The sequence below is a fragment of the Silene latifolia genome, chromosome 8, assembly GCF_048544455.1.
Source record: "Silene latifolia isolate original U9 population chromosome 8, ASM4854445v1, whole genome shotgun sequence".
Classification (NCBI taxonomy): domain Eukaryota; kingdom Viridiplantae; phylum Streptophyta; class Magnoliopsida; order Caryophyllales; family Caryophyllaceae; genus Silene; species Silene latifolia.
The window spans coordinates 83,322,775-83,336,827 of record NC_133533.1 but is presented as its reverse complement, the minus strand read 5'-3'; the positions used below and the strand labels follow the sequence as shown (position 1 = coordinate 83,336,827).

Here is a 14,053-nt window from a genome sequence, read left to right as displayed (position 1 = left end):
AGGTCTGGTTTGACCCAAACCGAAAGTGACCTGATCCAATATAACCCGACCCAAATATTTATTGGTGCAAATTGACTATTATCTATAACAACTTGATAAAAATTGACACAAAAATTATCCAAATGACCCGCTCGACCCTACTTGATCCGAACTCTCACAACTATAAAATTGATCTGATCCAAATTAACCCGATCCAATTAGCCCTTTTACAAATACAAAATTACCCGATCCGAATTAATATGATCCAAACACAGAAGAGTGGTTAAAGAAGTCAAAGACTTTCAAAATACTAGAAAAAACCAAGAAGATTCATGGGACAATTCCAGGTCAATTGAATGTTCAAGGGAGTGCACACTAACAGAATCATAGACTGCTACACTCCCTTCAATGAAACAACTATAATACAAATTCGATTGCAATTTCAACAATGTCAATGTCTAATTAAACATACAGCAATTATCACCGAAAAAATAGGCAATCAAGTTTAGTACAACTATGAATTAACACATAAAATTTCCAATTGTTCAAAATAATTTATAATCCCGCGTTTTTATTATTCTTTTTTGAAATTGATTGATGGATTTTCACGAAACTACCAATTAATTATTTTTAGCCAATTAAAACACCCATTAATTATAATTTTTTTCTAGCCTCTACCATACAACAAATTGTTATTTCCCAATTATTGTATTCACCCTAAAAATAGTTTGTATATCACATTTGTTCAATTAATTTGTTTTTGTTACAATATAATTTTGCTGTTCTTCCTAAGGAATTTGGTTGTTTTTCCCCTTTGAAGGGGAAACACATCCATCTTCTGTTAAGAAAAACGCCAATTTTTATATTGATTTATTTCCTTTGTTGGGTTTAAGAAATCTCCCTGATTTTGTTTGGGAAATTATGAGGTGTTTTTCTTGCATTACTTCAAGAAAACGGTTTCCTTTTGAAAACGATCGACTTTTTTACCCTTCATCCCCCACGGAATCTGCATTTTCAGGTATTTGTTTGTTTAAATGTTGGTATCGGTTAACGATTTTTCAACCGTGTACCATTAGGCACATAATCGCATTGTATAGTTTCTCAATATGTCATGAAAAGACTTTGTTATAATTATTGGTTAGGAAGGATATCTTTTTAAGATTAAATGAAAAACTATACAATGTTACATGTTCCGATAGGCACACGTTAGAAAAACCGTTTTGTTATTTATTTGTTGATGATAATTTGGGCTTATATCTGATGATATGATGATTACATTTCGAGTAGAAAAAAAAAAACAAATGAGAAAGTTTCACAAATTGTTATTGGGAGCATGGGACTATGTTTAATGCTGAAAATATGATAATTTGGAAATATTTGACATTTAATGTGGTCTCTTGTGTTGTACTTTAAAAGGAAAACATGGAGCAAAATGTAAGGTGATTTAAATGAGTGACAAGATTTCTTCAATTCTCGGGAATTATAAATGTTTGATTGTTGCTTGTTAAATTTCTCCGCAATCAAATGTATACAAGTTTTACCAAATTTTTTCCTTCCTGTTTTAAAACTCGACGGGCTTTAGACAAGGATGGCGTGAGTGGTAAGAGAGCTTTAAAAATCGCTACGTTTTCTGGGAAAAATTTGAGGAAAAAGTTTATATCTTTCCCTTCCATTAGATTTTCGAAATTACCATAGCCTTTTAATTAGATACTATTGTGTGTCTCATTGCAGAAGGGACTAAGAAGTCAAGTTTTGATTCTCCAGGTAGTTTTCAGTTTTCAAATCAATTTTTGTGAAGTTTTTGGGTTACAAACGTGATAATCAGAATTATCGTTCAAAGAGTGTTTATTGAATTTTATTGTGTCTTCTCTTATTCCCTGCAGTTTTGATTTATTTTTCAGAATTTCGGGTTACAAGCGTGATAATCAGGATTATGATTTTTTGTGTAACTTTAAGATTATGATTTGATCCCAATGCTAAAATTGTATTGATTGCGCATCTATGATACATTTAGTTTATAAAAATTCTTGCATTGGGTAATTGGGTACAAAAAGAAATGATTTTAGATGAAAATGTCGAGTATATGTTCAAATTAATTAAACTCAAAGAAATACATTCAAATTTGCGGAGATTGCAAATTTGCAACTTGTGAAGGAATGAGAATTTGTTTTAGGCTTATCTTTTGCTGTTGTGAACAAGAAATAAAATTTATGTTCTTTTTGTGTGCCAAAACTTCAATTCTACCCTACCATGCACATTTCTGATTGTGATTGTCACTCTCTGCAAGCATATTCATAGTACAAGTTTAGGCATAACTTTTGAAGTCTTCGACAAATGATGATGTTGCGTGTCCTTCCTTAAAACTAGATGAACTGTCTCATTAATCTTCTTAGGGTTACTTTCTACTGAAGATACTGCTGTGTATTTCATTGCAGATGGGACGCGAAAGTCAAGCTTTGATGACCTCCGTGGTAAGAGACATTCAAATATGACACAGGATCACACTTGATTTATTCTGTGAGACTGCTTCATTTATCCACCAATTAACGATTTATATGAGTTTAACATGTGGATAAATGTGTATATGTCATACTTTTAACTTGCAGTACATCTCTTTAGAGACTAGTTGCCTACATGTATACTTTTGTCTTTGAAAGTTTTTTCACTGTGAATACTGTGAGTTTGGTGATGACCTACATAACCTTATTACCTCGATGCTACAGTTTAGCTCTGTGTCGCATGTCATCACGGCACATCATGTCGCTTGGGAGACTTTATTTTTCAATTGGGTCCATGTCCAACATTTGCTGCCAAGTATGAGTAGCATAATTGATATGATTAACATCATTTCATCTTGCAGAACCTGAGAGGAAAGCTGTGTGTCTAGATGACAAACAAAAGGTCGTTGATAGAATTGCTGCCAGTTCTGCTCGATGTTTCACATATCGTGAAATTGCAATCACAACAAAGAACTTCAGGGATTCTCATTTGATTGGAGAAGGCGGGTTCGGAAAGGTTTACAAGGGTCATCTAGATAATGGACAAGTTAGTTATTTTCCTACTTTTAAATTGGATTCTCATTCTCATATTTGTAGTTCGTGATTGGATATTCATGTATCAAATTAACAGACAGATTCAAATGTCCAACTGAACAATTCGAGTATTTTGATTGAAATAATTGAAAAATGGAAGTGGTCATAATCAGGGTGTCCTGAAGATCATAAACATAAAAGGTTATCTTGGCAGCTAGCGAGTTTTAAACCTTTTGTTGCAGATGGTTATTTGAAGTCATACCATTAATGGTAGGGAAATATAGGTATTTCCGTGGAGATTCTAAGTTGAGCGTTGTAATATATAGCTCTTTCTGACTCGTGAATGTTAAAAGTTTATGAATGCCTGATTGCGTCTTTCATGAATGTATATGAAAGAATGTGCACTTTCTGAAGGATAACTATGAAAAATTTATGGATCACAATCCCATTTGTCGTCTTATGCAGGTAATCGCTGCTAAAAAGCTTAATTTGGAGAGCCTTCAAGGCAATCAAGAATTCATTGTAGAAGTCCTGATGTTAAGCTTGCTGCATCACCCCAACCTTGTCACCCTGATTGGATATTGTGCTGAAGGAGACCAAAGAATCTTGGTTTATGAGTACATGCCCAAGGGCAGCTTGTCGGATCATCTATTTGGTAATCCACCTTATTTATTTACATGCAACTGATGTTTTCAAATACTTTTTGAGCAAGACTAAAGACCATCCTATAAGTTATTATGGGAAGACGTGTTAAGGCTTAGGGTTTGATGTGAGATTTGAATTTCGAGCCTTAAAATATTCCTGAGTATCTATTTCTATGCTGCTTTTACTCTAAGTATTGCCGATGTTTGCGTAATGTTCAGGTGAGACAGTCCTACAGTTAGTTATGGTTACATATGCTTGTTTTTACTTTACTTTTGGTTTGATAACACCCCCAAAAAAAGGGGAGATATTGTGTGTGTGTGTGTGTGTATGTGTGTGTGTGTGTGTGTGTGTGTGTGTGTGTGTGTGGGAGGGGGGGGATCTTCTCTCATTCCTCAGTGGTGATATACGACCAAGCTCGTAGGCTTATTTTCCTCGATGAGAACAAGTTGATAGGACCCCCTTTTTACGTCCTCGGCCAATGTTAACACGCATGGCTACAGGAGGGCAAAAAAATGGAAACAAGGGGACGGTGTTCATCAAATCATGTTTTCTTATCTTTTTTCAACTCTCACATGTCAATTTTCTTGTTTCATGGTCATTAACCAATTTACAACATAATTTAAATATTCGAGAAATAAGAAACACTTTTTTTTATCATCCAAATAATACTTTTTGCGGTAATTTGTTACTTTGTCATGATAAATGTTGACATACTTTATATTTACAATCCGTTTAACATTCTAATGCAGTTTTTGTAATTTTAATGGCAAAATTATATTTAAAAGGCGAAGGCCGAAGAATATAACAAAGTTAAAAAAGATTGGATGTATGGGGACCAAAACCCTGTCAAAATCAATCTCGTTCGGGTCTGGCTCCGAAAATTCGGACCTAGCGGATCTGGGTCAAGTTAAAGTCTAACATTTGTAACACAGGTCTAGTCTGGGTCTTATAGGATCCTAGCTAGATCCTACCCATTGCCATCCCTAGCTTTAGGGCTCTCAACCTCATGTCTAGTTGTAAATTGTTCTGAGAGATTGAGAGGGCTTTGCCGATTTTTTAGCGCAGAAGTGATGAACGGCATCTTCTTGTGCAGGCATTGACCGCAGCAAATTTGTGTTGGATTGGCGCACACGATTGAAGATAGCGGCTGGTGCTGCACGAGGCATGTTATATCTACATTGTGTAGCAAAGCCAGCTGTAATTTATCGGGACGTGAAATCGGCCAACATTTTATTGGATGAGGAATTCAACCCTAAGCTCTCGGATTTTGGGCTGGCAAAACTCGGGCCTATGGATGATCAATCTCATGTGTCAACCAGGGTGATGGGAACATATGGATACTGTGCACCCGAGTATGCTGCCAGTGGAAAATTAAGTGTTAAATCCGACATTTTTAGCTTTGGTGTTGTCTTGATGGAAATAATCACAGGGAGGAAGGCATTGGACCTTAGCAAGAATAGCGAGGAGCAGAGTCTTGTTTTGTGGGTAAGTTTTTATAAGCCAAATGGTAGAAAGGCTAATGATACACTATATAAAACTTAGCCCCTGAAGGCCAAACATGATGCTATTTAAAACCAACCTAGAACTCTACAAGTAGTTTACAACTTGATACTTCACTGTGGTCACCTATCACTTATGGACATGAAATTCTTTCAAGTATGACAACATACTTCAAACATTTCCTTTTCAAAACATGACTTCTTTTTTGTACAAAATTGTTGTGGGGCTTGTTTCCTACACCCCTGCCACGCACCACGTTCGGTGCTTGGCTTGGGGAACCTAACCTAGCTTTGAATGCAGATCTGTATATGTATGTAGCTTAGCCACACAATTGTTTTCGATTACTGGACATTTGAGACGGAAATTATTTCGATTTAAAATGATTGGCATTCCTTGTTTTCAAAAAAGGGTCATATAGAGTACAGAATTTGTTTCAGGATTAATTTAAGGCAAAATCCTTGTTCTTGCTTGGAAAAAATTATGTATGTCGAACCCAACTTAGTAATTGACAGTTATTAACCCGTCTTGTGATTTTGCAGTCTGCTAAGATTATGAAAGACAGAAAAAGACATGGAGAACTTCTGGATCCTCGATTGAAAGGCCGGGTCCCAAAACGCTCTTTCCGCCACTTTCTTGCTCTTGCTCAAATGTGCTTGAGAGAGGACGCAAACTTGCGGCCTCCTATAGACCAGATTTCGGGGGCACTTGACTACTTAGCTTCCGAAGCACAGTCTTCCGGTTCATCCACAGCCCCCAATACCCCTAAAGATGCTTCTCCAGCAGGTGTTACCCCTGCAAGTTCCGGACCCTTGAATTCACAAAATGGCAATCTCAACTCCCCAAGGAAAAGTAGCGGGTAAAGGGTATTGCTTATAATTTATTAACTAGCGAGAAAAGGCGGTAGAAAGAACAAAGGAATGCAAGAAAGAGAGAGAACACCAATTTTGGACAAAGTGTATACCTTTACCTGGTTGGATTAAAATGGTGAGATTTAGTTAAGCATTATGGCCCTTTTCTATCTTTTATCCAGTATACATGTGAAAAGGACAAAAATGTATGTTTTTCGGTTCTGTTTGAACATTCTGATACTCCTGCAGAACATCATCCTGTACTCATGAATGGTATTGTAAAACTCAAATCTTGTAAATTTCTGGATTTCTTATGGCCGAACTCGGAATGTATTTTAGAGGGTAAGCAACATTTTACTCCAGAAACTTGCAGGATTGTTATCTTCTTGTTCTGTATAGGATCATTGCTTATTGACAGAATATCGAACAGCTTGTTTTGAGTCTTGAGCATTTGCATTTTGGCTACAAAGTTCTTAGTCCGGAAAGTTGATACTTATGTCTTGACGCCAAAGAACAAGTTGTTAAGCTATGTTCTTTCGAACATTTTTATTTAAGTTTGGTTAAGATTTCTAAGTTCAGTTCATATCCTACAAATTTAGAAAAGTCTAGCTTATACAAGCTCAGCTCAAAAGTCAAATCCTGTTAATCCAATTCACAAAAGTTCAAACCTATAAATTTAGTTTAGAAAAATTCCGATCTTAAAATTCGATTTAGATCTTATAAATTCAGTTATGAAATTTTAAGTTAACTTATTAGATTATCCAATAAGAAAGGGAAAAGTTTGCATTTTCAAAATTATTTACAAGTTGACCTTTAAATTTGCTCATATTGGGATAAAACGCTTCAAATAGTGCGCCGCCAATTGCTATTTTTCTACTAGTGTTTTCTTACACTACTATAAAAAAAGATGATAAGAGGAGAAAAATGTCCCGATAATGGTTGAATTCTAATGAGAAACGAAGATTTTATGACAATCTTAGGAGGTTTTTGGTTTTGAGTTTTAACTAGCGTAACCCGTGCAAAAATGCATAGGTATAATATATTTTTACGTATAACATTATATTTATATTTAGTAAAATAATAGAAATTTTATAAGCCTTATTTTATACAAATAGGTAGCTATATGACTATTCAATAAACTAGTGTAGACCCCGTGCATTACATGCACGGTATTTATAGAGTTCTAGTTTTTAGTATATTATTTATAGATTATAAATTGAGAATTTGTTACTTTTGTAACGTTTCTCATTATTTTATTTGATGTATGAAAATAAATTTAAACAATAAAATTAATCAAGAGATTTATGTACTGACATGAAATGTGTATTTTAATGATTTTTTTAAGCGAAATTAGTGATATTTATACTCGAATTTTTTTTATATCTTCCCATTTATTAAAATCTTTTTTCTTTCACAATATATCATTTTCAAGCAAAAAAAAGTTATATATGTATGTGTCGAAAAGAGCGGTCAAAATATTGTCTAGGAGATTAAGAGAAAATAAATGAGAAGACTAAAAATGGAGGGGAGATTTTTTTTAATAACATATATTTTAGCTATGACTTATCTTACAAAGTCAATGAAATTTTTATCACAAAAACTTAGAAACGAATCCTCTATATGTGAAATCTTTGTAGATAGGAAATTATATCAAAATAGGAAAGTAAATAAGAGTTAATTATATTAAAATAAGAGAGGTGTTTTTAGGCGGGAAAATGTTTAGTTTTTCCTATTCATTTAATATATAGGGGATTAGATGTATGAGCACTATTTTATACCAACAGGTAGCTATATGAATCTTCAAATAATTAGATGTATAACTATTTTGGGTTTTCATCGTAAACATATTGTCACTGAAAACATCTTAAGTCAAACCTGACCATAAAGTTTTTAAATATAAAGAGGAGAGTGTGATTCGAGCCATATGAATTACTCCCTCCATTCCAGTCATTTGTTTGCCATTAATTAAAATACTCCTAAAAAAGATTTAGAAAAACAAACAAATAATTGGGGGCGAAGACAGTATCTCTTATGAGGCCCTGATCTAAAAGACATAATTTCAGCTCATTTAGTTCAGTTTGGATCTATTCATTTCAATTTAGTTCCGTTCAACTCCATTAAATTTAGTTCGGCTCTTTTCACCTGAAAAGAATATAATATGGCATGCCCCCATGCTAAAATAGTAGCCTTAACAGTAGGTTTGTTATACTGGTGTTGTGACAATATACAATCCACCTCACTAATCAATATCCTTAAAATTATTACTAACACTACTACAAATCCAGGCAACCACAATGGTCCTTTAACAACGCTTATTCACGAAAATCACCATAAAACGTTGTAGAATGGATGACGCGAATTTTACTAAACTTAATTACAACGGTTATGTCTTTAACCAAGAAATTAGTTTTAACAACGGGTCAAACTTGCACAACCGTTGTTAATATAAAAACTAATAACAACAGTTTACTCTGTAATACATTATAACCGTTGTTAATAATTTGGCGCAAAATTAGTGAAAAGTAATTACAACGTTTATATATAAACCCGTTGTTAATACTTTTTAACAACGGTTTTCTAAGGACCCGTTGTTAATATATTCTCTAATGACAACGGGTTTATGTGTAAAAACTGTTGTCAATACTTTCAAGCAAATACCACAATATATACCACACAAACACAGATCAGCTACAGCCACAAACACAAACACAAACACAACAACCACACTCTTTCTCATCGTCTCTTTCTCATCGTCGCTTTATCACCTCCGTCACTGTTGTTGTCATCGTCTCTTTCTTTCTCTAATTATCAGGTAAATATCTATCGCTTTATGGTTTTAGGTTTTGTCATCTCCGTCATTATTTTCTTTCTCTAATTATTTTATTTGCATGTGTTTTTCTCGATCATTATTGTTCTTTCTCCAAGTATTATTCGCTTAATTAGTTTTGTCACTGTTGTTTTTTTTTTTTTTTTTTTTGCGTTTATTAGCTAGTAAAACAAATTAAATAAAATAAAACAAAGAAGAAGATGATGGAGAGGAATGCATAAACTTAATTAATTAATATATAAATACATAAAAAACTTATTACATTGCTAAAAATGCAATTCTTAGATATGCATAGAGAGATGCATTCTCTTCTATGATATTCATCCTCTCCTCCTTTGCTATTTGGAGGTTTCGTTCCACAGATGCTATATCGTCATATAGCCGCATTATCTGCGACTCTAACAAGCCATTTTTTTTGGCGTCCTTGAGTGCGTCCTTGAGTGCGATCTGAGCGTCCTCAAGGTAGCTCCTGTACCTTCTCTCGATGTCCAGCAACCGGCGTATGAAACTCTTGTTGTACTCGGTCATAATGCATGTATTACGAATGGTATCATTCATTGTTGTTGAAGGAAGTTTGGAGTTTATTATTAGGTTTTAAAGATTTAGGGTTTGGAGTTTAGGGTGGAGATAGTGATATAATGGAATGGTTATTGAGATAATGCATGAATTTATACTTAGTAATGTGTCGTTTGAGTTGTTTTTTAATTAATATGTTTACGAAGTTGTGTCAAATCTTATAACCCTTCTCATTCCATATATTATTGTGTCCTTTATATGCAGGGATTTGGCAGTAATAATGTATTATGCATCGGAATTGCAGTAATAATGAATGCATCTAGTAATATATAATTTTTTTTTATTTTTTTTTAAATCAACAACAACGGTTATTAAAAAAAAACCCGTTTTCTTTAGTTATAACAACGGTTTTTTCTATTGTAACCGTTGTTATAACTTTCCCACCAAAAATTAGTCATACTTTCCACAACGAATGTCTCGTAACGACAACGATTTTTAACCGTTGTTAATAGTTTTCACAACGGGTTTCTTAGAAAAACCAACCGTTGTTAAAACCTTTAACAACGAACGCTTTAACAACGTCCGCTTTTTTATAGAACAACGGTTTTTAACCGTTGTTATAGCCTGTATCTGTAGTAGTGTAAAAAGTCTCAAACACCTATCTTCAATCCAATTTCATGATTCATGATAACATTTAGTAGTGTTAGAAAAATTTTTTGGAGCACAATTCATGCAAACCGGTCTTAGTTCATTACTACAGATACAGGCTATAACAACGGGTAAAAATCGTTGTTAAAACAAAAAGCGGACGTTGTTAAAGCGGCCGTTGTAAAAGGTATTTACAACGGTTAGGTTATTTACAAAAACCGTTGTGAAAATTATTTACAACGGTTAAAAGCCGTTGTTGTTGCGAGTAAATCGTTGTGGAAAGTTTGACAAAATTTTGGTGGGAAAGATATAACAACGGTTATAATATAAAAAACCGTTGTTGTATCTTTCCCACCAAAATTGTGAAGACTTTTAACAACGGGTATACGAAACATAATTGTTGTTGAAATTGTTAGTAACAACGGTTCTTCTTTTAAAACCTGTTGAATATTATGCGCGGGTATTTGTGAAAGGTATTTACAACGGTTCTTCTTTTAAAACCTGTTGTTGAATATTATGCGCGTGTAGTGAAAGGTATTTACAACGGTTTTTTTAGCAACCGTTTTTATTTCTTTTTTGTAATTTTTTTAAAAATTAAATTTGTTTCATGCCATTCAAAATCTTGCATATATCAGCAGCAGCATAAATCACGGCTGGGTTCATCAGAACTCAATAGATACAATTCAACCACAACAGCAGCATCATACTTACAATTTGTTTCACTTTCAGATTAATTCATACTAACAATTTGATCACTTTACATGAACTAAGATTTCTAAAACTTTGCACCCTAGCTCTATCTACAAAGATCATTCCCTAACTTCAACAAAAAATTTACTAAGCTGATCTATGCTCTAAGTATCATGCATTTAGTCTTCATTACAATGTTCTAAGACGTATTTGCCTAATAAGTCCCTTACCTCGTCTATTTGGTGCCTTTTGTACTCAGGTACTTGTGGCACGTTGATTATATACTGCGGAAAAAACAAAGACAAGACATTATTGATTGACATCAATATTACTGTTGTTCATTAGTGTAACAACATACATCATTCAGCATATCAACATCATGGGATAACAGCAAGTAAGACAACATCAGCTCTAATTTTAAAAAAGTAATAAACACATTATTAAATTACTAACCTTTTCTGGAATAAGGATATATCTTCGCGTAATAACCTCCAACATGAACCGACAAACGTAGTATCCATATTGTATGCTATCCATTTGTAGGGGACCTATTATTACATAAACAACGAAGAGACGAGAAGGCCCACATCAGAATCTTGCACTTTAGGTATTGTATTTGCGCACGTATTATTATTAAAGACAGATTTTTGCACTTAAGGTATTGTATTTGAGCACGTACCCCTGTTATCCTAATAAAAGTAGGGCCATCATCAGAATCTTTCGTGGGTTGATTCTCGTTAGCTCTTTTCTTCTCAAAGGCCCTTTTTTTTATATAAAAAAAAGGAGGCAGAAACTCATATTTTCGGGGCAAAAATGAGCTTTTTGCTATAAATAAAAATTGAAACTTAATATTATTATAAATAAATCAGTATTATAAACTTACTTAATAATCAAGCCCTTAAAGGTCTCGCTTGGTTCTCTATGCAAAGAGTCCAACCAAAAAACTTTCTTCTTGGTCGGCATGATGGCTGCTAGCACCCAATGACTCCTACATCAAGAGACATCATCATTATTAACAAGTACATATATTAGTTATGAAAATGCAATTGTAGGTGGCTGAAACTTCCAAGCAATGTCGTGTGTTATTTGTTGAGTGTCAAACTGTGTGTGTCTGTATCCGCCTATCATAAGGAGTGTCGTGGGCCTGTATGAAAAGGCAACTTAAATAAAGGTAATGTGTAATCCTGTGGTCTTGTAAGATTTTCAGTACTTTTGTATAAGTAGCGTCGAGAGTATCAGTGCTTTACGTTTGTATTAAATATGCGTCCTAAATGCAAATGCTCAAAGGAGAGATAGTTATTTAAAAAAAAAAAAAAGGAAGATATATATATTTAAAAAATAAAAATAAAAGCTAATAACTTACATTATAGACCATCTCAGGATCGGGGACGTTTCTTGGATGTCATAGTTTCTTCGTTAACCCAAATACCTTCACCATGGTCATCACGCATATAGATGCTTTCAGTGTCCTCATGATCAGTGTCAACATCGTCGAAATAAGATACAGTGGTAGAGTGATCCATTCCCTCAAAAACGACATCCTGATCATCATCACCATTATCGGATACACTACTTCTTCTACTCCTTATAGACATGACAATGCCACTTCTTATCCATAGGATCGGTGACATAGAACACTTGTTTAGCTTGGGATGCCATTATGAAAGGATCATCCTTATTATTGCCAACCTTACCCAGATTGACCAATGTAAATCCCATATTATCTTTTCGGACACAATGGATGTTGTTATCAACCCAGTTACATCGAAACAAAGGCATTGTGAAATCAATGTAATCTAATACCAATATTTCTTGAATAACACCATAATAAAGGCATTTTCCCCAAATAGGCTTTTTATCTTTTGAAGTAGCAAAGTGCACTGCCTCAAATTCAGAACTCACACCACTATTTTGCATTGTGCTCAACTCATCTTGCTCGCGGGTGTAAAATGTATATCCATTAATGGCAAAACTGCTATAAAAGGTGACCCTGACATTTGGACCTAAACCAAGATGTAGTAACCTAGGAGAGATGTCATCACCAGTTTGATTCTTATACTCTAAGACAATATTCCTAAACCACTCTCCGAACGTCTTCGTATGCTCGTTTGCAATCCACTTCTTGGTCTTGTTTGGGTGATCGTATTTGAGCTCATCTTTGTGTTGTTGAATATAAGGTTGCACCTCATATTCGTTGTTTAGCACATACGTATGTGCTAAATGCAACATTTCACGTGTCACAATTTTTTCAACCCGACCCCTAATACCTTTTCCGGTCATCCAGTCACTATGACGATTCTTAGGAACGCCAATCAACTCCTCATTGGAGAGATGAGCGTAACAATATGAAAGAGCTTCGTCTAAAATAGCGCGTTCAGCAATACAACCTTACGGACGATATCGATTAGATGTATAGTCCTTGTAGACTTTCATCAATCTTTCGAAAGGAACTGGTATCTCAAATACACGGGCCCAAGGTACAAAATCTCCCTAACCAAGTGAATGGTCAGATGAATCATGATAGTGAAGAAAGAGGGTGGAAAATACATTTCCAACTGACAAAGAGAGGTTACAACGAGGTCTTGCAATGAATCTGCGTCATCGGGGTCGATGAGTTTCTCGCATATGGACTGGAAGAAGAGACAGAATCTAGTTATAGCATATCTTACCTTTTCAGGTAAAATGGAACGAATAGCCACAGGTAGTAATTGTTGCATCAAAGTGTGACAATCATGTGACTTTAACCCGGAGAGTTTTAGATCTTGCATCGACACTAGGCTTTTAATGTCGACGAATAACCATGTGGCACTTTAATTCGATTCAAGCATGCACATAACTCTTTTTTCTCATTCCGTGAAAGGGTATAAGCTGATGGCGGTAAAAATGTACGATTACCTCTCTTCTGTGGTGCCAACTCTAGCCTAATACCCATCATTTTCATATCTTCCCTAGCTGCGGCGTTATCCTTTGTTTTACCGGGAACATTCAGAAGGGTATTGATAATATTATCACAGTCGTTTTTCTCAATGTGCATGAAATCGAGGCAATGCCTGACTTCCAGGTCAGGCTAATATGGAAGTTTATCAAAAAATATGGATCTTTTCTTATACCCACGAGTAGACAATAGAGTCGCTCTTCTTCCCATAATCTATCTCAATATGCTTTAATTTCTGATAAACTTCATGCCCACTCAAAATTCTAGGAGGTTGACAAAGTTCTTGACTTCCATTGAATGTTTTCTGCTTCTTGCGATAACAATGGTCATGACACAAGAACCTCCTATTTCCCATATACACATACTTACGAGAAGACTTCAAGTATTCAGACTCGATATTCTCCCCACACAATGGACAAGCCTCTTTTCCATG

The 14,053-nt window shown here is 34.6% G+C and overlaps 1 protein-coding gene across 3 annotated transcripts; it reads left to right on the top strand.

Moving 5' to 3' along the window:
- Window positions 1-323: 323 nt before the first annotated feature.
- On the top strand, window positions 324-6,448 carry LOC141597019 (putative serine/threonine-protein kinase PBL21). Of its 3 annotated transcripts, none has more exons than XM_074417322.1 (7): window positions 324-997; window positions 1,711-1,743; window positions 2,415-2,450; window positions 2,840-3,024; window positions 3,477-3,666; window positions 4,750-5,141; window positions 5,696-6,448. In XM_074417322.1, exons 1-7 carry the CDS (start codon window positions 901-903, stop codon window positions 6,014-6,016), a joined length of 1,254 nt encoding a protein of 417 aa, XP_074273423.1. In that variant the 5' UTR covers window positions 324-900; the 3' UTR covers window positions 6,017-6,448. The 3 variants fall into 3 exon arrangements, with proteins under 3 accessions (XP_074273423.1, XP_074273425.1, XP_074273424.1); XM_074417323.1 differs by lacking the exon at window positions 324-997 and adding an exon at window positions 1,391-1,579; XM_074417324.1 differs by lacking the exon at window positions 1,711-1,743 and having other exon boundaries at window positions 758-997.
- The last annotated feature ends 7,605 nt before the right edge of the window (window positions 6,449-14,053 follow it).